The following is a 27,110-nucleotide window of genomic DNA, read 5'->3' as shown; positions in this document are numbered from 1 at the left end:
CCATTGTTGGAGTTTGCCTACAATGATAGGAAACATTCTTCTACCGGGTTCAGTCCGTTTGAACTGAACTATGGTTATAGACCAGCAAATCCAACTATAGTTGGAGTACCTCAGAAAGTGCCTAGTGCCGCGAACTTTGTAGTTCAGATGCGGGAGATGCTAACACTTGCGAGAGCTAATATCCGCCAGGCTATGGATAGAGCCAAGGTATATGCGGATGAAAACCGGTCTATAAGAGTATTTAAGGAAGGAGAAAAAGTTTTTCTCAAAGTTCCTTCGCACTTGAAGTCGTTGACTTCAGGAGAGTGTGCTAAGTTATCACCTCGATACTGTGGGCCGTGGTTAATTCTAAAGAGAATAGGCAGTGTAGCCTATAAATTAGAATTGCCACAGGGGTGTAAGGTGCACCCGGTTTTTCATGTTTCGCGCTTAAAGCAATTTTTGCATACAGGTGACTCACTAATCGAAGGTGTGGTTTTGTTTCAGGAGATAGAGGATATTGCAAGACGCAAGCCAACAAGAATCCTGGACCGAGGAACAATGCAAATACGAAATCGGAAGATACCCACGGTGTTGGTTGCATGGCATGGTCAGCCTCTATCGGAAGCTACCTGGGAATCCGTATACCAGTTACGGAGAGCGTTCCCAGATTTCATCATCGAGGACGCCGATGCTTGAAGAGGGAAGGAATGTTATGCTCTAGCCGAGATAGCATGACCTCGGAAAGATCGGTGGGCATTTTCTCTTAGATGACCAACTTTTGTAATAGTTAATGTGCATAATTGAAATGGTCAAGAGAAGTAACTGCCAAGGTCCTAGGTGAGGGTGATATGGCATTGACTAGGTAGTTCTGAGTGCTAAGGCCTAGGTGCACCTAAATGTGCAATAATGCCAAGGGGCAAGTGGTCTTAAATGTGCCCAAGAGGGGGGTAAAAAGGTGCACCAAGTGGAGAGGCTAAAATGATGACATTTGGCAAGGAGAACTATCTAGGGAAATGAGGGTCTCGTGGATAAGCATGGGAAAACAATGGAACGAATTGAATTAAAAGAAAATCTGTGATCCACGAGAGTAGGCTGGGTGGAACAATTGAGTGCCATCGCTCGTGATCTATTCAATGTAGGAATAGAGGTTCGTGATCAAGAGATGGTGTCTTTGATACATTACACTTCAGGTTATAGCCTTTCGAGAAGCACACGATGATGCCTTGGTCTTTGATGTTCAATCACGTGGCAAGTTGTCTAGATCTTCATATGATATTCTCTTGCGCATTCCCTTTCATCCTGTTAGGATCATAGGGTATGTGAAGCATGGCAAGGACTGAGAGTGGCACCTAGATCCGAACCCACGTCTTACTCTCTTGGGTCCATAGGATTTGGTTCTATGGTGAAGTCCCCATTAAGTTTTTATAGTGGGAACACGGAGAGTGGGAGTCAATTGATGCAGGGCATCAAGAGAAGAGTCTCCCCTTCCTTCGTTATCTGTAAGTAATGCCAAGGTTGGAGTCCATCCAGAGCCCCTCACTGGGAGAACTTTGATACTTCTGCTGATTTGTAGAGAGTCTTTCGGAGGAGACTGAGACTCTGCAAATCCCTCACGGTTAGAAAAATCAATCTATTCTTTTGGCTTTCTATTCATGGAGGGAATGCAGTGAACCTGCGAAGGTCCAAGTTCAGGGCAGACTATACTTGTCCTCGTCTTGCAGGTCTGTCGAGGAATCGATTCATCATTTCTTATGAAACTACAGACAAGCGAGGGTTATTTGAAAGGGGATTACTAGGATCTTCAGTACCTTTGCTCCTTCACGCTTCTGTTTGATCTAAGGCTCAATGGCTTCGCTTTCTCTTCCAGGGCCTCTTCTTGGGCTATCTTGATTCGACAACATAGTTAAGTATTGCTCTCTGGATGGTGTTCTTTTCTCCCCTTTCAGACCAATGCATGCTTTTGTGGATACCTCCTGGGAGATACTGGTGAGTATTGTAGCATGGCATATCTTGAGAGCCACAGGCACAAAGGCATTGGATGGATCTCAAGTCCATCCCTCTCATACCATGGCCAGTATTTGGACTAACACCAAACATACTCTAATGAATGACCATGCAGGGTTGCTCCCGGGCAGCCTCTGCTAGGAGGGATATCTTCCATAGGGAATGCCTCCCCTTCTTCTCAAAGTCCATAGCATGATTGAGGCGGCACTTTCAACCTCTTCCTTGGTTTCGTTCTAGTTTGTACTGGGTGGCCTTTTTGTTCATGCCATGCATGATGTACTTCCACTTTGAGCTTGCTCTTGCGGTCTTCTTTCATACTTACTAGAAGTCTCTTTCATGGGGAAAAAAAAACCAATTGGAAGTTTGGAGGCATCTTTTTGTAAGTCTCAGTCGGTCTAACGATGGCATAGTGCAGAGATAGAGACTTATGTGAAACGCCGCTTACACATCAGCCACATACCTAGATGAATCCAGGAACATTCCCAAACTCATACTCTAAAAACACAACATAGTGCATGTAAGTACATCAGTAGGACACAGTGGAATGCTGGACCAAACTTGCATCACTACCATCGGACTAGTGACAACAGTCTGTCACCCCACTTGAGAGAAGCCAGACGATAGCAAATCAAAAAGCTTGGCAAGACAAGCTATGCCATGTAGATGAGAATCCACTACCTCATTGACAAGGTCAGCCTCCCGGCCTCATGTCCATTTCAGAGTCAAATGCAACTAACATGAATGGTTGCATGAGCCCCCATGTGCTTCAACTTCAACTGGAGCCTACATTTCAACAACGAGACATTACACATATACCTAGATGAATCCAGGAACATTCCCAAACTCATCCTCTAAAAACACAACATAGTGCAGTTTCAATCTCACGATAGTCACTCATAAGATTGAAAACCATAAACTTCATCACGCATAGCAGGGACTAGCTACGTTTTGATGGTTAGAACTAGATACGTATTTGCATGAAGATAGGAACTAGTTGTTTATTGTGGGACTAGTTGAAGATAGGCCAGTGGAGGCATGGAGGAATGCAGGTATGAAAAGCAGGGCGCGCCTCCCAAAAAAAGTAGTAATTACTATTTTTCTCATAACTTTTCATCCGTAATTCGGATTTAGGAGCTGTTTTTTTTTGTTGGAAATCTAGAATTGGGATCTACAACTTTCCAGAAGAAGCCGCTGCCCAAATCTGTGGGAAAACATGTCAGATTACGACAAGCGACCTAGTTTTGTTGTGCAGGTGTCCAAAAGCTATTGTTGTTTAGTAGTGGAAGAAGGTTGTGAGTGCCCTGGGATTGGAAGAAGGGTGGTGCTCCTATTTTGCGTTAGACTGGAGTCTTCCTTGTGTACGAGAGCCTCCTTTGATCGTTGTTCCAGTGTGGGTTGTAGAAGTTATGATTGTTACAAGATGTGTTGATGAAGTAAATGAGGTGCCAGCCCTTTTCTAGTATTTAGTATATGTTTCTCTTGTCACCGCCTAATTGATGATGACGTCTTGGAGACCATGGCTTGTATAAAGCCTAACGTTTATGGGTTGAGAGATACAACCTTGTGATGAGGCACAACAAACTCGACCTGCAGCCAACCTAGTAATGTCTCGCTGGACATCGTCTACACCTTGCGCTCGGTTGGGGACAAGGTAACGAGGGACCTAGGAAAAGTTCCAAGTGTCATGTGCAACAAGTATTGTTTACATTCACATGGATCGAGGAAGACGTTGGTTGTATAGTCCGCGACACTGGCTGTTAGCGCATGCTCTAGTATCACTCTTGGATATCTGTAAACCAGCAAAAAACCTGGTGTAGTTTCATAGCACAAAGTAGCTAGAAATGTTTTCCCATAAGTTCTGCTTGGATACATAAACATGGAAGCACTATAAAAGATACAAAATAAATCATAAACACAAAGTAGTAGATCCGCTTGCACTCTGTGCCCGATGGGAGACAGATGATATGTGTGGTCAAACAAAATCCAGTCAAGGAGAAGGTAACCAGTTAGATCAGCAAAACCAAGCAGCTCCACCTAGGACGTGCATGGATCCAGAGAACACGGGTTGAACATTGAATGCGATGGAGCATGCAAGTTCTTAGATTGTCCATTTCGACAAAGTAATAGACAAAAATCAGTAAAGCAGATGGCTATAATAGATAATCTAAATCTTACAAAAGAAAAGAAGATGTTTCAGCACACGCACTTCTACATGCATGGGATATATGGGGGCTAGTCACTTTCATTTCTTTTTATTCAATCCCTATCCTCAGAGTGGGAGAGTCCTGTTAGATATAATGATCATTTCTGTGCTTTTCTACTAATTAAGGTTTTCAGAGAAGAAATATGGACAAAGATGACATTACATAATCCATTTACTGTTCTAGAAGTCCTTCTTTGAGGAGAGACACAATCCAATTTAATTCATTATATAATCCAGATTTATTTAGTGCGAATTGGCTAGCCATAGATATTGACAGACCTGAATGTCATCATTAAACATCCGACAGGTATGCCGATAACGCTCCAAAAGTTCGAATGCCCATTTGCTTTGAAAATCTTCAAACTGAAAAAATGTTTCCCATATCAAATGAGAACAAGGATGCATGCAATGTGGGCACGGAAGTGCATTCCATGAAAAAATGTTTCCCCAGGGAGTTTTTCTTACTTGGACAATTACATGAGGCCAACGTGTATACACAGCCTCCATAAATTCATCAATGATACTCAAATATTCCTCTCCCTCCAATCGTGGATGTTGCAGGCCCAGATCTGAATCAAGATCGGGATGTGTTAGTATGGCTATGTTGAAAAGAGCCCTCTTTCAGCTAAACCAATTTAAGACACAGCACCAGCAAAGAATGCTTTTGAAAGTCATTATTCACACATCCTAAAACATTCAGATAATCCATACATTCATTTATGTTGCAAGCGTGGAGCCCTGCCAATATTCTGAAAATCAGAATAGTGACAAGCCATAATTTTTAGAAACAAGATTGTTTCCCACCCACTAATAGACCGTTAGAATTCTGAAAACAAAGGAAACCTCAATGCAAACTCACACAAAAAAGCTTGCACAAGAACTGGACATAGAACTAAAAATATTTGCAGCACTTCGCTACAAAACCAAAAAATCAGCAAACTCAACAAGGCCCTTGAGTCCCAATAATTACAAATATGGCCTTGAATGCCTTAAAAAGATGCTGGGTGTAATAATGATATAACAAACTTATTTACAGAACTCGTCAACTTTTGGAGAAAACCAGAAGCATCAGGATCCTGCTCTCCCCTCACTGCCCTGTCTAGGGTGCTTATCCACACCATACCCTTTTATCTTTCCTCCTGTAGACCTTTTTCCTCTCTACTTTTCTCGAATTTCCTCTCTTCACTTGCACACAAGCAGGTCACTGGAAGCTGTAGCAAAATGGAATGCTCTGTAATGGATAGTCAAATGAGAATTACAGCACCAAAACATCACTCTAGAAAATCGTATTTTGAAATCATTTGAATGCCTCCTTGGTGTAGTTCTGAGCTTCTTTGGCTGGCTGCTCCAAGAAGCTGTCAAATGACTTTGGCATTAAGTCGTTAATCAGAATTCTCACATGCATGAATCACTTCCTCATGTCCTGCAATACATTCAGGTCTCTGAAATACGCGCTCGTCCATTCCTCCATTTTCAGTATAATCCAGGTTTCTCTGCTCGTTGCCTTCCATCTGTTTGTTCTAGATTAGGACAAATGTGCAGATAGAAAGGTATTTTACACAAGGATGGCCATGGGGAAAGCCTAGCGAGTGCCCAGTTTTCATCCTCCTGCAAATCCCTGAGCTCCAAATCCCTCCTACCCTCTCCCTTGTGCCCTACCCTTCTCTTTCTTTAGAAACTTCCTATACCTATTGACCTCACATTCTCTATGGATTGGTTCCAAAATATGGAAAGCAATTAAAGAGAGGGTCCAATATATCAAGGGGATTTCACTAAGAAGCCGGGTGGAAATGGTGGCACACCAAAGGTTGGTGAAGATGGGCTTAATTGGACAACCTATAATATTGCAAAGATTATCTACTCTACAAGGGTACAGTATGTGTCCTGGATATTATTGGCATTAGGTGCCGAAGTCTTCCCGGGGATTCAAAAGACTTATGCAATTCTGAAACGGCAGTTTGACGTTGCCTGAAAAAGGGCGTCCAAGATTCTATAATAAAGTGCCAAAATTTCTAGATCAAACAACTAAAGGCATGCAGATTGTTAATCCTTTAGAGATAAGACAGCTCGATAGATGCAGATCCGGGATATCTTCACAGCACATCGCAGAGCTACCATGGTGCTGGGTTTTGGCTTCTGAGTCTCAGACCTCAGCTCACATTTGAGCTTATATTTGAGTTTTTTTGTTTGAGCTTTTGAGCTCCGTACTTTAGCATAGCACTCAGAAAAAGGGCCTTAGTGTACCCTTTGCTTTTGCTTTTGCTTCAGCCCCATGAGGCTTGTATGAGCTATCTTTTTTGTGGTGTACTTTGTCCCATAGGCCCGCGAGGTCTCAGACCTCAGCTCACATTTGAGCTTATATTTAAGTTTTTTGTTTGAGCTTTTGAGCTCCATACTTTAGCATAGCACTCAGAAAAAGGGCCTTAGTGTACCCTTTGCTTTTGCTTCTTCTTCAGCCCCATGAGACTTGTATGAGCTATCTTTTTTGAGGTTTACTTTGTCCCATAGGCCCGCGAGGTCTTCCGAGGATGTTAATCTCTCTCTCTCTCCGCTTCTGCTCACTACCCTCTGCTCCTACTCCACCCACCCGTACCCTGGCTTCTGCTCCTCCTGCTGCCCAGCCTGCAGCTCCCCGCTCTGCTGCCCCGCAGCCCCCCCCCCAACTCTGCTGCCCCCGCTCTGCCGCTCACCCACTCCCACTAGCCCTCCGCTCCTCTGTCTAGGCTCCCCATCCCTTAGCCTAGGCTCTCCGCCTCCCTCCCTCCCTCCTTCGCCGCCTCAGCCCCTCCCTCCCTCTTTGCCTCAACCCCTCCCTCCTCTGCCACCTCAGCCTCCCTCGCGGCAGCTCCTTCCTTCGCCGTTTCAGCTCCCTCGGCTGCCTCTCCACCTCCGGTTGCCCTTCCGCCTCTGCAACTCCCCTCTCCACCCTGCAGCTCTCCGCCCTGCAGCCCCGCTCCTGCACCTCCCACCCTGGGTGTACCTCCCCCCATGGGGGGGGAGCCTGTGCTCCCGCTCCTGATCGTGCACTAAGACCTGCACCAAGGGGACACAAATCAGTCCAAAGAAATGGGAAAAGCCAAGAAAGAGATGGACAAAGCCAAAAGAAACGACAACCACCACCAAAAAAAGCAATCGACACAACTGAAACTTGAGGATGTGAACATGCGCTACAACCGAAGTGGACTCGGGGTTGACAGCAAAGCAAAGGCGGGGCCCACCTCAGCCTCATCTTCAGCCTCTATCTCTACTTCGACTTCAACCCCCACTTCAGTCTCAGTTCCAGCCTCAGCTCCCTCTATCTCTACTTCGACTTCATCACCCACTTCACTCTCAATTCCAGTCTCAGCTCCCTCTACATCCTCACTTTCGACTTCAGCTTCCAATTCAACACTAGTTTCAGCTACAGCCTCCACATCCCCAGCTACAACTACTGTCACTATCAATGACATACTCATGCCCGTGGCGCCGGTTGCTTCCTTCCCTTCCTCTCCTGTTACAGCTCTCTCACTACTTATGACACCTACTTCGAAGATGTCATACACTGCTCCGCATTACACTTCAACCTTTCTCTCCCCTCTCCCTCTCAGTCAGCCCACGCTCCCACATCCCATTGGGACTGCCTCATCCATTCCACTATCATCTCCGTACCTCGCCCAGCTCACCCAGTCACCGCCCAACTTCCAGGCTCATCCCCATACTTTCATGTCACAGCCATTACAATTTCAACTAGGACACGGGTAGGCTGACACACCAAAGGACTGGGAGACCTTGCCCATGGAGGTACACAGTTTTCGTGAGCGCGAGATGGAGCTGACACGCTTCGCACAAGAGAAGGTCCACTTCAACCAGGAGCAGAGCCGCATCATACAGGAGCAAGCTCGAGCCATTCGGGAGTAGGCTGGTCTCATTCAGAGACTCAGATCGAATATCTCGGAGCTCCGACAGAAGGTCACAGCCATACACATAGTCCCGTGGAGTACCTCGGTTGTCGAGGCACAGATTGTGAGCATGCAATCTGTTATGAGGAGACATCCAAATCGGTTGACATGGCCAAACGAGAACCCGCAAGGGTAACCGTTTCGGCTACCCTCATGGAGCAGCAACAAAGAGTCAGTAAGGCTCTCAACATCGGAGTACGCGGGATCCCACGCACTAAGGCTACACCAATGGCAGATGCGATTGCTTTCGTGGCCGCTACTCTGGGTGTGGTTGAGCACATGATCAAGGGGACATGGCGGGTGGGGAGAGACCCCAATCAAGAGAGACCCCTGATATCGGTTCCATGACACTCAGGTACGACTTTTAGCTTTACGACACAGGTCAGTCCTTCGAGATCAGCCACATCGATCTCCATGGATGAGGACCTCACCCCTCTACAGGTTGAGGAGAGATGCTCTTTGTTGCAGCAACGGGATCACGCCCATAAGGAGGGGAAGTGGATAGTGGTACGAGAGGGACGACTTCTTACAGGCCCCCGTAGGGCACCAACCCCCTCACCTACATAGGCGGGGTCTATGAGACTCAGATATCCGAGACCCTATCCTGCACCATTTTAAACTGTAATGGTACCTTATGGTCAGAACCACGGAGCTTCTCGGAATCCTATACAGGTCACGACATAGCCTTTTATACATAGACACATCAGAGTCTAGAGCGCCCACTACCAGTTGTCAGCAGGTATACATGGGAGTTTGTCGACAGAGATGAGATGAGGGATACACAGGGAGTTCGAGGGTCAGGTGGAGTCGTAGTCCTTTTCAGATCCACACTTTTGGAGACTAGAGCAGAGAGATGCACATCCCAGGTTTATTTGGAGCCGCGATCTGTTTGTTGCAGTTTGATACTTCCCCCCTGAGACCTCCCACTTCGCCAAAGATATTCAAGGTGAGGATGAGACATCTTCATTTGCAGCTCTTTATCAGTCCATTGTTGACTTCTCTAGCCGTGGACAAGTCCTCCTAGTTGGGGACTTCAATGCAAGAACAGGTGCCCGCCAAGTACCACTCCTCGACTTCAGGGATGATTCCACTCTACTGCCAGACATTGACCTTGAGGAGGCAAGTATGCTACAGGTTTCGGCTAACAGACGAGGTCCATTCACATCTTATGGGCAGGCCCTATTAGACCTCGGCAAGATGACATGATCTCATCATCTATAATGGTCTTGACAAATGGCCCACCTAAAATGATTTCACGTGCTTTCCACATGGGGGAGGCTCCATCGTTATTAAATACATCATGGGATCCCCTGTTTTCACATCTCGCATCACTGACTTCACCGTAGCACCTCTCCCTCTAGGGGTTAATCATACCTATCTTTTCTTTAGCATTTTCACTCCCCCTCACACAGCACCTTCTACCCCACTAAGTTCTTACTCCACCTACCATGATATACGCTTTGACCGCGATCACTCACCTACTTACTCTAGCCGTATGTACATGCTTCTCACTTATATTCACTTCATACCCCTATTAGAGGATCGTGCTACCCTGATCACCCACTCACTACACGAGGCTACCCTTAACGCTTTCCCCCACACCACCCGCTTCCCCCGTCCACCACCCCCTGGGACCGTACCCTGTAATAGTTGGTACGATGATGAGTGTAAGGCTTTACACCGTCAACTCAAATTCGAAACCAAAAACAATCTTCCGAGCGAACCAAAGACGCTACGCGAGTACCGTCGACTGGTACACAGAAAGAAACTAGACTTTGTTCGCCGGAATGAGGAGGAGCTACTGAACGTTTTGTTTAGTAATAACTCTAAGGACTTTTGGCGGAAATTTCTAGAGGGACGGTCCCCCTCACCACTCACTGACACTTAAATCTGGTTTGATTCTGCACGCACACTTTATGACATTCCAAATCAGCCAATCCCTAACCCTCTCACATATGCCACACCCCACGTCCTGCCCCTCTTCACTAGGGGACGGGGGGGGGTAAAAGATGCCATAATGAAACTTCGTAACGGCCGAGCGAAGGATCATGAGGAGCTATGCACTGAGTTCATTGCATATGGGATTAACCTCCTAGCCTCGATCTTAGCAAAGCTCTTTAATGAAGTTTGTTTATTTGGGGTTTCCATGCACCTTGACCATTAACACTATCTCACCCATCCACAAGGCATGGGATCCCATGAGCCCAGAGAACTACATGACCATTATGATTGGACATGTCATGTCCAAGATTTATGCATCAGTACTTGATTCCAAGGTCAGTAGATTTACGAAGTGTCGAGGATTTAGAGCAGCAGGACAAGCCGGATTCCAGCGTGATCATGGAACCATGGACCACATTCTCACGCTCAAATGTATCATCGAGGAGGCGAGGGCACGAAAGCAAAGGGTTTATTGTTGCTTTGTGGATTCCCGCAAGGCATTTGACACGGTTCCGAGAGCCCGCCTCATACGGTGCCTACACGATTTGGGTTATGACCAGGAGATCATTTGGGCTGTCATGGCACTTTACGAGAGAGTTTCAAGCAGAGTCCGGGCAAGATCTGAGTAGACATACGAGATCATGAGCACTATCGGGGTCAAACAAGGGTGTCCATTATCACCTATCTTGTTTGGTCTCTACATTGACGAGCTTGAGATAGTGATGCAAACAGGAGGTGGGGTAGGATGCTCTCTTGTAGGCACGCTGATCCGGATATTGCTTTACGCAGATGATGTGGCTCTCTTGTCCTCCTCAGCAGAGGGGCTCCAGAGACACCTTGACACAATACAATCCTTTTGCGAGTCTCACGATTTGAAGGTCAACCTAGGTAGAACCAAGGTTATGATCTTCAATACATCTCGAGCCGTCATGCGCCAAGAGCAGTTCACATTTGATGGGTCACCTGTTGAGATAGTTTCATCATACACTTATCTTGGGGTTGTCTTTTTCGGAGCCATCTTTACTATGAGACCTGCGATGCAGGCACGCTTGAGCAAAGGATATGCTTCATTGGCCAGACTAGAGAAGCAGTGCTTCCGCTCGCACTTTCAGGATCCACGGACCAAGGGGTTGCTTTTTGACTCCTTGGTCCGTCCAGCAGGGATGTACGGCAGCCCATGTTGGGAGCCAGACTTGTCGGATACAGAGTGGGCCTATGTGGAGCGGCTACAGGTTCTCTAGTTATCACGGATGATTCATCGTAAGCCATCCGTTCCTCACCAGATCATTCAGGCTGAGTTTGGGTCACCCCTATTACAGCTAGATGCTGCATTTCAGGTCATCACGTATCTGTACCGAGTCAGGGAGTATGGTGATTACACCTCTGGGCGTAGCAGGTTACCATGGCTAGCTCTGTCCTGTTCTATGACAACAGGAGGGGACTAGAGGTGCTAGAGGTGCTAGTATGCACGCACAGAGAGATGGTTTGAGCGACTGGGACTCCACATAGATAGACTATCTCCCTTCCAGTACACCATAGATGCTCCGTTTTCTCCCCTCCTATCACACGAGGTCAACCAAGTTATCCGTGAGGATCTATTATAGCTACACACATTTCGGACCTGGTTGGGACTGAGTGAACTCCCAGTGAAGCTTAGCTTCTACAGAGATCACTTCTTACATATCACAGCGTAGGGTTTCATTGACCCACCAATATACACGCAAATTTACCTACCCACTCACTGAGGATCTCTCTTGGTTCCGGGTCTCTTCACATAGACTTCGTATCGAGAGCGGCAGAGCAGACGACTACCCAAGGAGAGGCGCATATGCACATTGTGTGACATGCAGGAGGTTGAGACAGAGGAGCACTTCATCTTCAGGTGTCTTGTTTACTATGAGATCCAAGGACGTTTCTACTGCCTCTTCAGAGTTAGCTATGGGATTTTGTCCCGATACCTCTCCTACCCAGACCAGCGATGTTTGGCAAGTTTCATTCATGAGGTACTCAGACACCGCGAGAGGATACTTTGAGCACGGAGACAGGAGAAGACTTTTTCCCTGGTTGATCCCTCTCAAAGCTCTATCATGGAGTTTTTTCAGCCACATCACATGGACCCCCACAAGACAAGGCCTCCACATGACCATGACCCGGAGCCTGTGACCCGACAGCTCAGACACAGGGTTGACACACAAATCACACTTGAGGACATCCCCTCCCTATTTAGAGTCGGAGCACGACCGACAGGGGTCACAATAGCCATGGTTAGACGCAAAGCTACGAAACAGGAAACGTGCTAGGGCTGCACCTTTGAGTGGCGGACAACACTCTCGCCGATTTCATGCTCCCATTGCCTCATCCACCCTGATGTCCTGCCGATGATGATGATGATGATGATGACGATGATGATGAGATTGATATATAGTCAACCACCGACATGACTATGTTGTACTTAGGACTTAGTACTACCATTTTGCATTTTTGCATTTTGCATTGGTGTGGATGCTCGTTTAGTAGCTCCACTACCACAGCTCGTTTGTACCAGGTTTTTCATAGTCTCATAGACCCATCGGTCTTCCGAAGACTCTAATAATCTCTCTCTCTCTCTCTCTCTCTCTCTCTCTCTCTCTAATACTCAGCAAGGACCTTAGCAAGCCCTTTGCCCCAGCCCACAGTGGCTTATATGAGTTTACTTTGTTTCCACACTTTTGTCCCATAGGCCTGCGAGGCCTCCCGCGGATGCTAATATATCTTTCTTTCTTTCTTTCTTTCCCGTTTAGTAGCTCCACCCTCATAGCTCGTTTTGTACTAGGTTTTTCACAGTCTCATAGACCCATCGGTCTTCCAAAGACTTTAATAAGCTCTCGCTCTCTCTCTCTCTCTCTCTCTCTCTCTCTCTCTATCTATCTATCTATCTATCTATACACACACACACACACACACACACACACACACAGACACACACACACACACAATTTTTTATTTTTTGTGAAAACTTTGAATGCTTTATATTACAAAGCAAATATCCCAAAAAGGGATGTACTGAAAAACATCAAGAGAAGATTTCAATATATGAAAAGTACACATCATGGTCTATGTGCTGTGTTTGCAACCAATCATAGAAAGATTGCTGCAAAGAGTGCTTGAAAAACGAGAAAGTTGAAAGGAGTGGATCACCAAAGACCCTATGATTTTTGTCCTTCCAAAGACACACACAAAAACATAGATACATAGATATAGATATAGATATAGATAGATAAATAGATAGACAGATACACACACACACACACACATAAAAGAAAGATTAATCCAAAAACATACTCAAATCGTCGTGCATGTATACCCATTGAAATATGCAGTTGTTGATTTTAAATAGTCTTTACAAAACCTATAACCGTGTCGCAAAAGGGGCACTAACTACACCATTGGGATATCACTCACAAAGAACATTTGCTATAATTTTTACTTAAGAGCAAGTTATCCATGAGGTTCCTCATTCAAAGGGCACAAGTGTCTCTCGCCTACGTATCGAGTGAGATCCACTCTAAACTCCACAGTTATATTGCCTTTCCCAAAAGCTCTATGTATTCCATGCTCTCAGAACAGACGGATCCTATCGTGATTCTTGTAAGAAGCTTATCCCAGATAACACAAAGATGGTGTTTTATCTTTCTTTATGGTTGCTTTGCAAGCATGCAAGGCGTGTACTCTTCGATCTAGTCCCGAATGAAGAGATGTGAAAGAAGTAATTTGACATCACTAAATCGATTTGGCATGTTTTTGTGCATATATTGGTCAACTTGCAGATAGATGAAAGTACATGTATCACAAGTTTGGTATTTTGGAGCTCTGTCTATTAATTTAGCCCTGTGTCTTCGATGCGTGAGTACATGCATGCAAACCTGTACCAAGCCTGCCTTTAAAGGGCTTGGACATGTTTGCTCAGTTGTGAAATGTTTCAAGCTTTCAAAACATTTCCGAACTCTTTAGACCCTTTTTTGTGTCCCCTATTCTAAATATGAAAAAAAGAACAAACATAAACATTGCAACATATGAAGTTGGTCCAAAACGTAGGCTTCAATAATATGATGGGTCTTGAAGCTTGAGTCTTGAGTCTTGACAACACTCAAGGTCTGGCAGTAAGCACAGGTAAACTACACCATTCATTGGACCAGAAGCATTATGAAAAGTCAGTAACTTGTTAAAAAATTAAATGTGAATGTGCCACGAACGGCTTTGAATCCTACAGAAACGTTTCTCATGATAACTATGGTCGACATATATGATCAAAAACACAGTTGCGCGTAAGTGCTTTTGCTACTGGTCAGTAAGCTCTAAGTCCTCTCTATGCAAGCCTTTTACAGCAGGGCCTTGAGCATCTCAAAAGTGATGCATCTCCACTCTACACCATGCAACCTCCTGCAATCTTTGAAACTGCACTTTTCACTCGAAATAATATGTATTTAGGTCTGCTTTTCAAAAGATAAAATTCTAAGTTCATACTTACAAAGAGGATTTTCGCGGAGCTTCTCATTGTTTGTACCCACATCAATCATGACAGGCAATACCTGGACACACAATGGTGTTTAATCTGCAGCCTGAATAATATAGCAAACATGATATGCCAGAAGATGGCAAACCCATGCAAGTAGACAGCATACAAGCTTGTATGCATGCTCCGAAAGGACTGCAACGACCAGACCACTTGACAAGATAACTCTACGTTGAAGATAATAAAAGTGTAGAAACAATAAAAGTTTAGAAACACAGCTAGATTTCAACAGTTGGTACTCTTACTCTTTGAGGGTTTATGCCTGCTGCAGCAACATACAAGTCGAGTTTTCCAATCGGAATCCCAATTCCCTGTACCCCAAGGTCCCCCAGCCCAAGAATTCTACTCCCATCTGTTACCACAATCATATCCACCTGTCAAGCACCGCAAATCCTGTGTCAGCTTATTCCAGACTATATTGTTTGGATCATTTTCAAACCTCAGTCAAATAGTTCAAAACACTAATGATAGCAGGCTACAAACCTCAAATCATATCAAGTTGTAACATCTATTATGAAGGCAATTCGCAATGTACATGCAGAAAAAGGTCACCTACCACCGACTTTGAGAATACAAGCTGATAATTGCTGACGAGAAAATAAGAGAAGAGCTGAACTGCTTGCAGAAGGAAAAGGGAAATTTATACTGGAGCTATTTAGAAAGCAAAATTCAGAAAATCTCTTCAAGAGAAAACTACTGAAGAAAGATTGATGTAAAAATCTTTCCGATAATTTATGTTAAGACCAGAGAAATTCTATGGGCTTTGTCTTCACCTGGCATCATATACCTAGATGAATCCAGGAACATTCCCAAACTCATCCTCTAAAAACACAACATAGTGCAGTTTCAATCTCACGAGAGTCACTCATAAGATTGAAAACCATAAACTCCATCACGCATAGCAGGGACTAGCTACTATGACATCCCCGCTGACATCATCAGCGGCCAACAGTGGGTGTAGACCATACTATAAAAGTATGCTCTCACACATACAAATCCACACACCCACACATACTTGAGCATCCATTCATACAAAGTCTTCGTACTGAGTTTCTGTCGGCACTCCGGAGGTGAAGGGCAAACTCAGCCATGACGAAGGCTAGCACTAAAGGAGAAGGCTAACCAAAAAGTAGTCCAAATCTCTTCATTCAAGCTACAACTGCTTGTGAAGTCTAAACGATTTCGCCTGGAATCATGCTGAAAAACATTGCCAAGGTTCATACCATCAATGTCATTTAGCCGAATTGACATGCTGTTACTAAATGCACACAATCCTTACCCAAATGCATCTCAAGCCATGGATGATTTTGTATCTAGGCCTCCTGACATCATCATATGGGGAACAGCAGTGACCTCTTTAATGGGGTTCTTCTAGCATGTGTCAAGGCTCGAGATTTATCATATTATTTTTCCCTATGCCCTAGCAGCCCTATCTATAAAATGTAGATCCTTTCATTTGAGCCATGGGAATTCATAGTTGCCCACACCAATAGCAAGGCGTGGCTCCGTTAGAGTTCTAGTTTCCCTATGGTGAACTGAAAACATCATTTTGCCTGTCAAGATGAGCACGTCAATCTGCCTAACTTAGAACCTTTGAAAACAAGGAAGTTTCAATCTTGTAAAAAAAACTGCTCACAAGAAGATTACAATATATGTTCGGGGACAACTTTATACTGTCTATCACACACAGATGATATAGAGATTCTAATTCAAAAGCTATGATAGTGCTATATAGAAAGTGCTATACAGAAAAAGAGGCACACAAGAAAAAACAAATTACCTGGTCAGCAGGCCAGTTGTACACCATTGACATCATTTCTCCTTTATCTGCTGCACTGAAATACATACCACGAGGTCGTCTGAACAAGCCGCTATAATTTTGACAAACTAGCCCCACTGTGGGGGTATATACAATTGGAGCAAACTGCTTTATATTGTCGATAAGAATCTGAAACATATTACACAAGGAATATTATGAGGCCACTAGCAGGGGTAAAACTCCCAAACAGAAAAGAAAGTCATTATGGCACTATATTCTTTGAATTAGTCAAAGAGGGCATTAAATGATACAAGGGACCGGAATGACAATAATCGAAGGGCATAAATGATGTAATGGACCAGAATGATGTCATATATGTGTGCGTGTGCGTGTGCGTGTGCGTGTGCATGCACGTGTGTTTGAAATCAAAGAAAGAGTAGCCATTACTAAACTGAAAACCGATTGTATGATATTAGCCCGACCAAGGGTTAGTTGGGAGATCAATGTGTGTATACCTAGATGAATCCGAGAACATTCCCAAACTCATCCTTTAAAAACACAACATAGTGCAGTTTCAATCTCATGATAGTCACTCACAAGGTTGAAAAGCATAAACTCCATCATGCATAGCAGGGACTAGCTACTATGACATCCCCACTGACGTCATCAGCGCCCAACAGTGAGTGTAGACCATAGTATAAAAATATGCTCTCACACATACAAATCCACACACCCACACATACTTGAGCATCCATTTATACAAAGTCTTCGTACTGAGTTTCTGTTAACACTCCGGAGGTGAAGGGCAGACTTAGCCATGACGAAGGCTAGCACTAAAGGAGAAGGCTAATCAAAAGGTAGTCCAAAATCTCTTCAATCAAGCTACAACTGCTTGTGAAGTCTAAACGTTTTCATTTTAGTCTCTCCCCAACGAGCATCTAAATCTAAATCTAGCTGATAGGGCAACACACCATTTAAGATAGAAAGAATTATCACAATACCAGCAGACCGCAACTTGGACGAAAACTTCACAAGGTGAAATTTGCATGTCCGCTAATACGGCAGAAGCATATACCTAGATGAATCCGAGAACATTCCCAAACTCATCCTTTAAAAACACAACATAGTGCAGTTTCAATCTCATGATAGTCACTCACAAGGTTGAAAGCCATAAACTCCATCATGCATAGCAGGGACTAGCAGGGAGATCAATGTGTGTGTTTAGATTTAATAATCCCATCAATAAAATCTATTTAGTCATAGAATAGCTTAACAACATTAACTAGAAATAATTCAGATATGGAGAATAAATACTTTAAGAACTCAAATTAAGTTTAATTTCAAATGTATTGTTGCAACAAAACCCAGGTAGGGTTATTAAAAATGAGTAAATAAGTGTTGGCCATCATAAGGTTACCTGTCACCATCCAAATAAACCATATGTTAGAACAATATAGGTTAATTTGGGTAGAAATGTAATGCATGTTTCCCTTGGCTTGTTATCGCTTTACCTAGAAACAAGAACATCCCTCCAGATTCTAGCATCTAAAAGTATAATGATTACACAAAGGAAAGCACAACAAATTAATGCATTAACAAAATTTTAAAGGAAATGTGCCAATAGGCTAAAGTTGCATTTAAAGAATGAGTAAATTAATTAAAGAAGAAATTAATTAAAAAAGTTTTTATGTAACTCTGTGTGTGTGTGTGTGTGTGTGTGTGTGTGTGTGTGTGTGTGTTTGTGTCTGCGTTTTTACTTATCAAAATGTGTTATAACTTATGTGAAACAAAAACAGGTGATGGATTCAGATGATTCCCTTCGTGACTCTGCTGAGGCTCAACTTGCTTATGAGGTTATGTTAGAATTATTGCTATAATTTAGCAGTGACCAATGTAATGTAATAAGTAGGTTAGGGGCACTTTTCCCTCACTTAGAGGTTTTTCCCCCTAACCACAGTTAGTTCACTAACTATGGTTAGTCAATACATAACAATGTTGCAGACATTTTCACCAAAGCACTTCCACGTGAAAAGTTTGAGGCATTTCGCAGTGCCCTGAACTTATCTCCTTTTGGTGATTGATCATTTCCTTGTACATGACATTGGCACTGCAAGGGGGTGTTAGAATTATTGCTATAATTTAGCAGCGACCAATGTAATGTAATAAGTAGGTTAGGGGCACTTTTCCCTCACTTAGAGGTTTTTTCCCCTAACCACAGTTAGTTCACTAACTATGGTTAGTGAAGTGATAAGGTTTTGTCACTTAGACAAAACCCATCACTCAGTTCAGTTGTACTACACTCATCTATTTGCAACTAAGTTTTCAGCTCTCACTCTCTCCTGCTTCTTGCTCTCACTGTTTCTCTCTCTCCCATTCTCACAGGTTATGCATGAAGGGTTTGAAGACACCCGCAAAGGTTGGAAAGATCCACTTCCCACCACTGGCATTATGGTAGAAGTGGATGATATATTTGATCCAGTTAAGGAGTATGCAAAGGATGCCGTTATAATTTTCTTCCCAGGACAGATGCCTGCTGCAGCAGATGTTGGGAATTGGTTGACTCGAACCCTGGGTGGTTCTTATGTCAAAAAAGTTCATTATGCAGCCAGGGGCTTTTTTGAGATCATCATGGCTGATGAGGAGCACCGTCAGGTTTTGCTGGAGCACTCTCCTCTCTTCTATGGCCAGCAGATGGTCCATGTCCTGCCCTGGTCTCCCACCCGGGATTATCAGGCATTGATTCGGCATCGTTGCCCTGTTTGGGTAGGAGTTGTGGATTTTCCTCAATGCTTGTCTTCTCTTCTACCTAAAATTGCATCTTCCCTCGGTGAGATGGTATGTCCACCGCGACCCAATGGAAATTCGAATCGCTTCTGCATTTTGTGGGATATGGCTCATCCCACTTCAGCTTCATATTCGATTACTATGAATGGGAGTGCCTTTTACAAGCTCAAATGGGGGCTGTTTGCAGGTGCTTGCTTTAAATGCAAGCAATTTGGGCACATGGCTTCACAATGCCATTCCCGAGCTCCACGGATGCCAGTGCAAGCTGAAATGGTTCAGCCTTTGAATAAGAATGCAGATGCCTCTTCTGTGGTCAAAAACAAAGGGGTCAAACAGTTTTTCTCTGTTCAAGACTAAGGCAAAGCCCCGGCTGTCTCAAATGGTAATGCTTCTTTTCCTGTGCCTTTGTCCTCTCCACCTCAGGGGAAGGGGAAAAATTTTTTGACTGATGGATGGCAAACCCCTCGCAAAGTGATTCCCCCACGCGACCTTTGCCTTCTCGGACTTGGAGTGGTACATCCTCTCATGAGAAAACACCTGCTGAAAACTCTGGTGTTGGCTTGACTTGGGCTACTGTGACAGCAAATCCGACCCTGTTTCCTAAAGAAGAAGTTGCTGCACTTTTGTCCTCTCCTCAAGCTAATGCTTCATCCCAAGGCAGAGACCCGGACATTGAGGTGGAAATGCAAACGTAGACAGCCCGTTAGTTACTGTACATACCTGTCCCATAACTGTAAATATGCTTGATCATTTGAAGTGTGTTACTCTCAATGTACAGGGAATGTGTGATGGTCACAAATGGAAACTGGTCTAAATGTATATCAGGCAATTGCAGCCTGATATAGTTGCTTTGCAAGAGCATAATCAGCATATGTATGCTGGTCAGATAGGCGATTTTGCTGGTTATGATATCTTCTATGCTAGAGAGCAGTCCTTTTCTAGTGTGGCTTTTTTGGTAAAGCACGACCTTCAACCTGTTGTGGCTCTCAATGATCGCCATGGTAGATGGATTATTGTTCAATGCCTTGTTCCAGGGGAAATTTTTGAATTTGCATCGGTTTATGCCCCCGAATCTTCTCATGATAGAGCTTTGATCTAGGCTGCCATGCATACTTATCCATGGCGACAACATGCCTTCATTTGTGGTGACTTTAATAATGCCCCTCAATCGGGTGACAACACCTCAAGCCACACTCATATGTTGGCTTCTGAAACATAGGCATGGTCTGATTTTTTGCTTCAGTTGCGCCTGGTTGATCTCTAGAAGGATTTACAGCCCATGCTTCCGGGCTATACCTTTCAACATAATGCCCAAATCTTCTTATCGGCCACGCTTGGACAGATGGTATCAGATTGATCCACAGGATTGTGATGCCTTTACTTGTCAAATTTGGGTTGATCATGCTTTCACACATTCGGATCATGCTCCTCTTTGGTGGAGGCTTTCCTTACATGAATTTCCCATTGATAGATTGCCTTGCCGAAGGCTTTTGCTGATTAATAATAGTTATCTGGAGCATGCTGACTTTAAAGCCTTGGTCTCTGATGCTATTCAGCCTCTCTCTCGTCAGATACACATTGGTTTGGATTATGCCTGGCAGGCTTTTGTTGCTCGGATGCAAGCAATTATTCGAGATTATGACAAATCCTATATGCAAGCCACAAGGGAGACTGTAGCACATGCCAAATTTACTTATCAGAGTTTGACTGAGCTTGCTCATCTTCGCCCTTTGTCTTCAGATAAAAGCATGCTCTTATGCCAGGCTCAATTCTCTCTTCAATCCAATGATCGAAGAAAGCTTGCTAAATGGGAAACTTGATCCAAACAACGGGCATTACACTACAAAAGACAAGCTACCAATATCTGTCAGATCCGGATGCCTGATGGCTCTTGGTCAACATCTCATTCAGAGCTTGCTCATTTATGTGTGCAGCACTTCTCCACTCATTTTGGGCATGTGGATACTCTTTCTTTTCGGGTCGTGTCTGCACGTCAGCTTCTTTTGCAGCATATTCATCCAATTCTGTCCGATGCTCAAGCTTTGGAACTTGAACATCCCTTCACTGAAAGGGAATTGTCAGATGCACTGAGATCCTGTGGCAGATAAAAATCTCCAGGATGGGATGGTCTCACTGTTGAATTTTTTCTTGCATTCTGAGATCTTCTTAAATTCACCTTGTTGCAAATGGTAAATACAGCATGGCAAAATCAGCAGATGCTTGTGTCCTAGAAAAAGGGTCTTCTCAAGCTGATTCCAAAAAAGCAGCTATGTGATTTACTTGGTGACTGGAGGCTAATCACGCTCATGCAAGTCATTTACAAGATCATTGCCAAAATGGTGGTTGATCGGATTGAAGGTTATTTGCATGATGGGTTACATCCCTCCCAAAATGGCTTTGTTCCACGTCGCCATATCACAGATAACATTGCCAATGCTTATATTGGGATTGAATATGCCAAATACATGCAGCAGGATGTTCTACTCTTGCAGGTAGATATTGCAAAAGCCTTTGACACAGTTCAATGGGATTTCATCTCGCAAACTATGCGAGCTTTGGGGTTTGGACAAAAAATGCAGCAGGTTATTTACTGGCTTTACAGAGATAGCAATGCGGCTTGCATTCTTTCTCGGGATATCTCTGATGAGTGGACTCTTCATTGTTCGGTCCGCCAGGGATACCCTCTCAGTGCTTTACTGTATGCCATTGCTACTCATCCTATGACGCAATATATTGATCATCTTGTGGCTACAGGATCACTTCATGGCTTGGAATTGGATGCTAATCACAGCATGGTTGCTCAAGCTTATGCTGATGATTCTTTCTTTACCCCGAAGAATACGCCCCATGATCTTGGTGCCTTGATGCAGGCCCTCTCTGTTTATGGTTTTGGCAGCTGGTCTTCATGTTAGTTTTCACAAGTCTAAGCTGCTCCCTTTGCATTCCAAAGACTGGCATAGTCTATCATGGCCCGGGGATATCATTCCGCCCACTCAGTTTGTTCGTCATCTTGATTACCCTTTGTGGTCGGAACTCACTCGCTGACAACAAACTGATTGGGTTTTGGCTAAGCTTCGGAAAAAGCTTGAGTATTGAAAACTGGCAACCTGGCCTTTGCACGTTCGTCTTCGAATAGTGCAATCCATCCTTGTGGCATATATTCAATTTTACTTGCCATTGATCATGTTCACTAAGGCAGATCTTACATCTTTCATGTCTGTCTTTATGGAAATCTTTTGGCGATCCAAACATGGCAGAAAAAGTCTCAGGCTGCTTTCGATGCATCACATTTGTTCTCCCAAGATGCATGGTGGATTGAACATCACGGATATTCATGTGCATATTCTTGCCCACAGGGAGAAAATGTTGCTGCAATTTCTGCAAGATGATCAGCCTTGGGCTCTTATGATTAGGACTCCGGTCACTCATATCAGTATTTTTGTGTTTGGTCATTGGCAACTCAATCACTGGGATTTCTTTTATAGTTGCACTCATGGCACTTTGCATGGCTGCCCTTTTGTCTCCCGCTTGCTTCTTGACTAGAAGCACGTTCTTTCTCATCTGGAATGGAATGGACGGCAATCTTTGCTTGGGAATTCTTTGAGAGCTAAAAGCATTCACTGGTCGAAAGTCTTTCAGCCTCCCTTGGCTTTACACGAACCTCGACATTCCTACTTTGTCTCGTTTAAAAGCATCACCTCGGTTGCTGATGTTATAGATTATGCTCGTACTATTCTCCCCTTTTCTCTAGTAGCTACTACATATGGATTGGGCTCTCATTATCGTCCTTTGTGGCAATAAATTACTTCTATGCTTTCGCCTTTTGTTCCGATTCCTCCTTTGGAACTCCAAGACCGGCTGGAAGATTGGACTTTGACTTCTCCTTTGAGGCTATCTCAGATCATTGTACCTGCATTGTATAAAATCCTTTTGCCTCAACCTTGGGTTTCAGAGAGAGGTGATTCTGTTTGGCGAATGCATCGCCTAGCCAAGTGGTGGAGGAAAAGATTACAACTTTAGGCCTATAAAGTACCGCTTCGGCAATAGGTTTTCTTTTGGCGAGTTCTTTTGGGAGTGTTTCCATCTCGACAACTATAAGCTCATCGACACATTGCTCCTGCACTTTGCCACAGATGTTCTGCTTCTTCGGAGACTGTGCCTCACTTGTTTTGGCATTGTCCGTGCTCTCGTGAGATTTTTTATCTGCTTTGACAGTGCTTGCAAGCGAGATTCCCATCTGTTCCGTTTGAAAAGTTCTTCTGGCTATTTGGGTTTCATCCATCCAGACCGGAGTTTTATCTTTTCTTCGTTTGGGTTTGCTACTAGGCACTATGGACTTTATGGACATATAGGAATTGTAAAGTCTTTGGTGATCCTACTTTCTCTCTGTTTGGTTTTTTTAGGCGTTCTCTGCAGCAATCTTTATTTGATTGCTTGCAGACCCGCTACATAGATCATGAGGTCTTTTTGGCATATACTGAAATTTTTAGTTGATGTAATTGTAGCACCTTATTTTGAGGTTGCTACTCATATAATATAATCAATTAAAGATTTCACCCAAAAAAAGTGTGTGTGTGTGTGTGTGAGCATGTCCTGTTGGATCCTGCTCCAACGGATATGTAACTTTTTACTATGGTTACCTCATGAGTTTTTGTCTCTGAGGTTATACTTGTAAATTTTTCCTTTGTACTGATTGGTGGGTTTTTACCTCTTCTTAGGGTTTCCCACGCAGAAATAAAAGATTTCACTATTTGTTTTTAAAAAATGTGTGTGTGTGTGTGTGTGTGTGTGTGTGTGTCTGTCCGATCTGGATTACTCTCAAAGCGTTGCCTGTGCCTCTTCTTCAGCATCTTCCTCCTCTTGCAGCACTTTTGGGGAAGCCTCTTCATGTTCCGCGACAGGAGTTCTTGCAATCTTCCCGTGATGTTCCCCTTTGCGTTGTGTGGGATATGATGCAGCCCGTGCTATCTACTCTGGATCTTGATTCAGGATTTGCCCATCCGATGCGCATCAGGCTGCACTTCGCATCTTTTCCCACTGCATGTTATCGGTGCCGACAGGTTGGTCATTTTGCACGTGATTGTCCTTCTACATCCAGGACTCCTTCTGCTCCTTCTTCAACTGTCAAGGTTACTCTCCCTTCTCCGGTTTCTGCTATGGCTTCATTGGAGATGCCTTCTTCTATTGCTCTGAAGCACTACTAGAGGAAGGTAGATAAATCTCAGGTCAATCTTTCTCTTGCTAAAGAAGCTCAAGAAAGTACCCCTGTTGTGCATCATCACCCTTCTTCTCCTCAAGATATGGATGTGCCCCTTGCAGAGGGGATCGTACAGGATGCTTCACATGCTCTCTCACGTTGATATCCCGACTGAAGCTGACATGCTGACTCATGATTTGTCTGATGCAGCTCTTTCGTCCAATACTCCTTTAGAGAGTACAGATATTGATCCCGTTCTTATGACTGTGAAGACTGTGCCAGAGTCTCTTTCTATTCAAGATACAGATGTTTCTTTTTCTCTGGAGTCTTTTCATCCTATGTTGCAACAGGTTTTTGACCCTGTGATTCAAAATTTCACACTTCCAACTTATATTAAGAAGAATCACAAGGGCAAAAAAGAGGTGGTTTTTACTGATGGTGCAGTCTCTTCACTGCATCAATTTTTACAAAGCAACAATATAATACTGGAGGATATTGTGTTTGATCCTCCTCCAGTTTGATCTTGTAACTTTTTACTTGGCTGCCTCATGACTTTTGCTCTGAGGCTTTACTTGTAAATTTTTACTTTGTACTTATTGGTGGGTTTTTACCTCTTTTTGGGATTTCCCACACAGAAATAAAAGATTTCACTATAAAAAAAAAGTGTGTGTGTGTGTGTGTGAGAGAGAGAGAGAGAGGGATAATGATGTCAAATATACATGTGTGTCATATATCTATGTGTATATTAATCACTTAGGGTTAGGGTTTCTTCCAAATTTCACACACACACCCCCCAAAAAAAAAAATTTTGTGAAATTACCGATTCTTTATATTACACAGTGGCAGCCCCTGAATGGGGAGCCTAAAAGTACATCAGTTGAAGATCTCAATATATGACAAGTATAAATTCTAGTCTATGTATTTGGTTTGCAGACATTCTAAACAAGATTGCTGCAGAGAGCATCTGAAAAAAGGAAAAGTGAAAAAAGTAGGATCACCAAAGGCTATATGATTTCTATCCTTCCATAGAGTCCAGAGTGCCCAGTAACGAGTCAAGAACAAGTCAAACTTTGGTCTGTGTGGGTGACTCCCAAAAAGCCAGAAATGCTTCCCAAAGGCAGCAGTAGGAAATCTAGCTCTCAAACGCTGCCGAAGAAGACCCAAGAACAAGTGAGTGGAGAATGCCAAAGGAGATGAGGCACAAATTCCCTTGGAGCCAAACATCTATGACAAATAGCTAGAGCAGTATGTCTTCGTGCCAAGAGCTGCCCAGACAGAAGAACCCCCAGCATCACCCGCCACACACACACACACACATATACAAGTATGTGTATATGTATAATATGTATATGTATACGTATACGTATATGCATGTGTATATGTACGTGTACGTATATGTATATACATACATGTATACTTACATACATGTGTGTGTGTGGTGTTTCTATGGAAAGTTTTATTGGAAGTTTTTCCATCTGGAAAAGGTATGGCATGCAAACATATTGCTCCGACTATTTGTCGCAGATGCTTAGCTCCAAGGGAGACAGTCACTCACCTTCTTTGGCATTGCTCTCATACACGTGATTTCCTTGGATTGTTGGGCCAGCATTTGAGAACCACATTTCCAAGTTTTATTTTCGGAAAATGCTTCTGGTTGTTTGGGATTCACCCACCTAGATAGAATTTTAATTTGTTTTTTCCTTGGGTTGGATATTGGGCACGCGCGTATGTTTTTCTTTTTCCAGATGTTGCTCAAGCAATCCTTTTATGATTGCCTATTTGTTCATTAGTTAGATTATATTGTCTACTTGTCCTTCAATGAAATCTTTTGATCATGTATTTGCTGATCTCCACTTTGGAGACAGCCTTTTTGTAATATAAAGACACATGGATTACACCCAAAAAAAAAAAACTTGTGTACATAGAGAAGATGAAAAAAAGACCAAGGAGAATGTACATTCAAAGTTGCACCAAAGAGAAGCAACTTCTGCTCAGAACTATGAGTAGTAGTAGCTGTCTCACTTTGGGGCAGCTATGAATGTACATTCTTCTTGATGAAAGTTTCTCACCAAAAAAAAAATGTGTGTATGTGTGTGTGTTTGTGTGTGGAGAGAGAGAGAGAGAGAGAGAGAGAGAGAGAGTATTACCGTCCGCAGGAGGCCTCGTGGGCCTATGGGACAAAGTACAAAGTACACTAAAAAGAAAAACTCATACAAGCCTCAATGGGCTGGAGCAAAGGGTGTGCTAGGGCCCTTGCTGAATGCTAAACTGATCTACAGAGCTCAATAGCTCGAGCAAATTCAGATATAAATCAGAAACTAGCTTAAGTAGGCTGAGAGTTGGGACTCAGAAACCAAATCCCGGAACGTGGTGGCTCGTCTCTGAGCGGCGGAAATGTCACGGATCTGCATCTGTCAAGCTGTCTCATGCTGTGGTGGCAGGGGAGGGCGTGTCTCCTCAATCTCTGAACCCGCTGGGATATCTTCAAAGAGGACTTACCTCGATGGACACTACCGAGGCTGGCCCTGGAGTCATCCAAACCACTAGCAGAGAGTAGAGCATACGCATGGAATGCACGTATATCCACATGGTTTGCCACGCACAGGTATTCAGATGGACGAGCTCCCCCCCTTTCAATACAACATGCACGCATCTCCCGAGTCGATCTCGCGAGATGACATTGACTGTACCATATAATTGGATCTCCTCCAACTTCATACATCTCGGACTTGGGGGGGATCAAGAGCTCC

The 27,110-nt window shown here is 43.8% G+C and overlaps 1 protein-coding gene across 2 annotated transcripts in view; it reads right to left on the bottom strand.

Annotated features, from left to right (window-relative positions):
* Positions 1-27,110, bottom strand: part of LOC147892169 (NAD-dependent malic enzyme 1, mitochondrial-like) — a 129,475-nt gene that overhangs the window by 16,795 nt on the left and 85,570 nt on the right. For both annotated transcript variants that reach the window (XR_015542419.1, XM_087388050.1), the window contains exons 4-8: positions 16,401-16,568; positions 14,866-14,994; positions 14,576-14,636; positions 4,655-4,758; positions 4,469-4,552 (exon numbers count right to left, since the gene is read on the bottom strand). Coding sequence is in view for 1 of the 2 variants with exons in the window: in XM_087388050.1 (XP_087244176.1) it covers positions 4,469-4,552; positions 4,655-4,758; positions 14,576-14,636; positions 14,866-14,994; positions 16,401-16,568 (546 nt within the window). In the remaining variant the exon portion in view is untranslated. The remainder of the gene's footprint in view (positions 1-4,468; positions 4,553-4,654; positions 4,759-14,575; positions 14,637-14,865; positions 14,995-16,400; positions 16,569-27,110) is intronic.

The sequence above is a fragment of the Dipteris shenzhenensis genome, chromosome 17, assembly GCF_047967505.1.
Source record: "Dipteris shenzhenensis isolate YYH24624 ecotype China chromosome 17, Dip_SZ_1.0, whole genome shotgun sequence".
NCBI classification, from domain to species: Eukaryota; Viridiplantae; Streptophyta; class Polypodiopsida; order Gleicheniales; family Dipteridaceae; genus Dipteris; species Dipteris shenzhenensis.
This window is presented reverse-complemented; position numbering and strand designations above follow the sequence as displayed.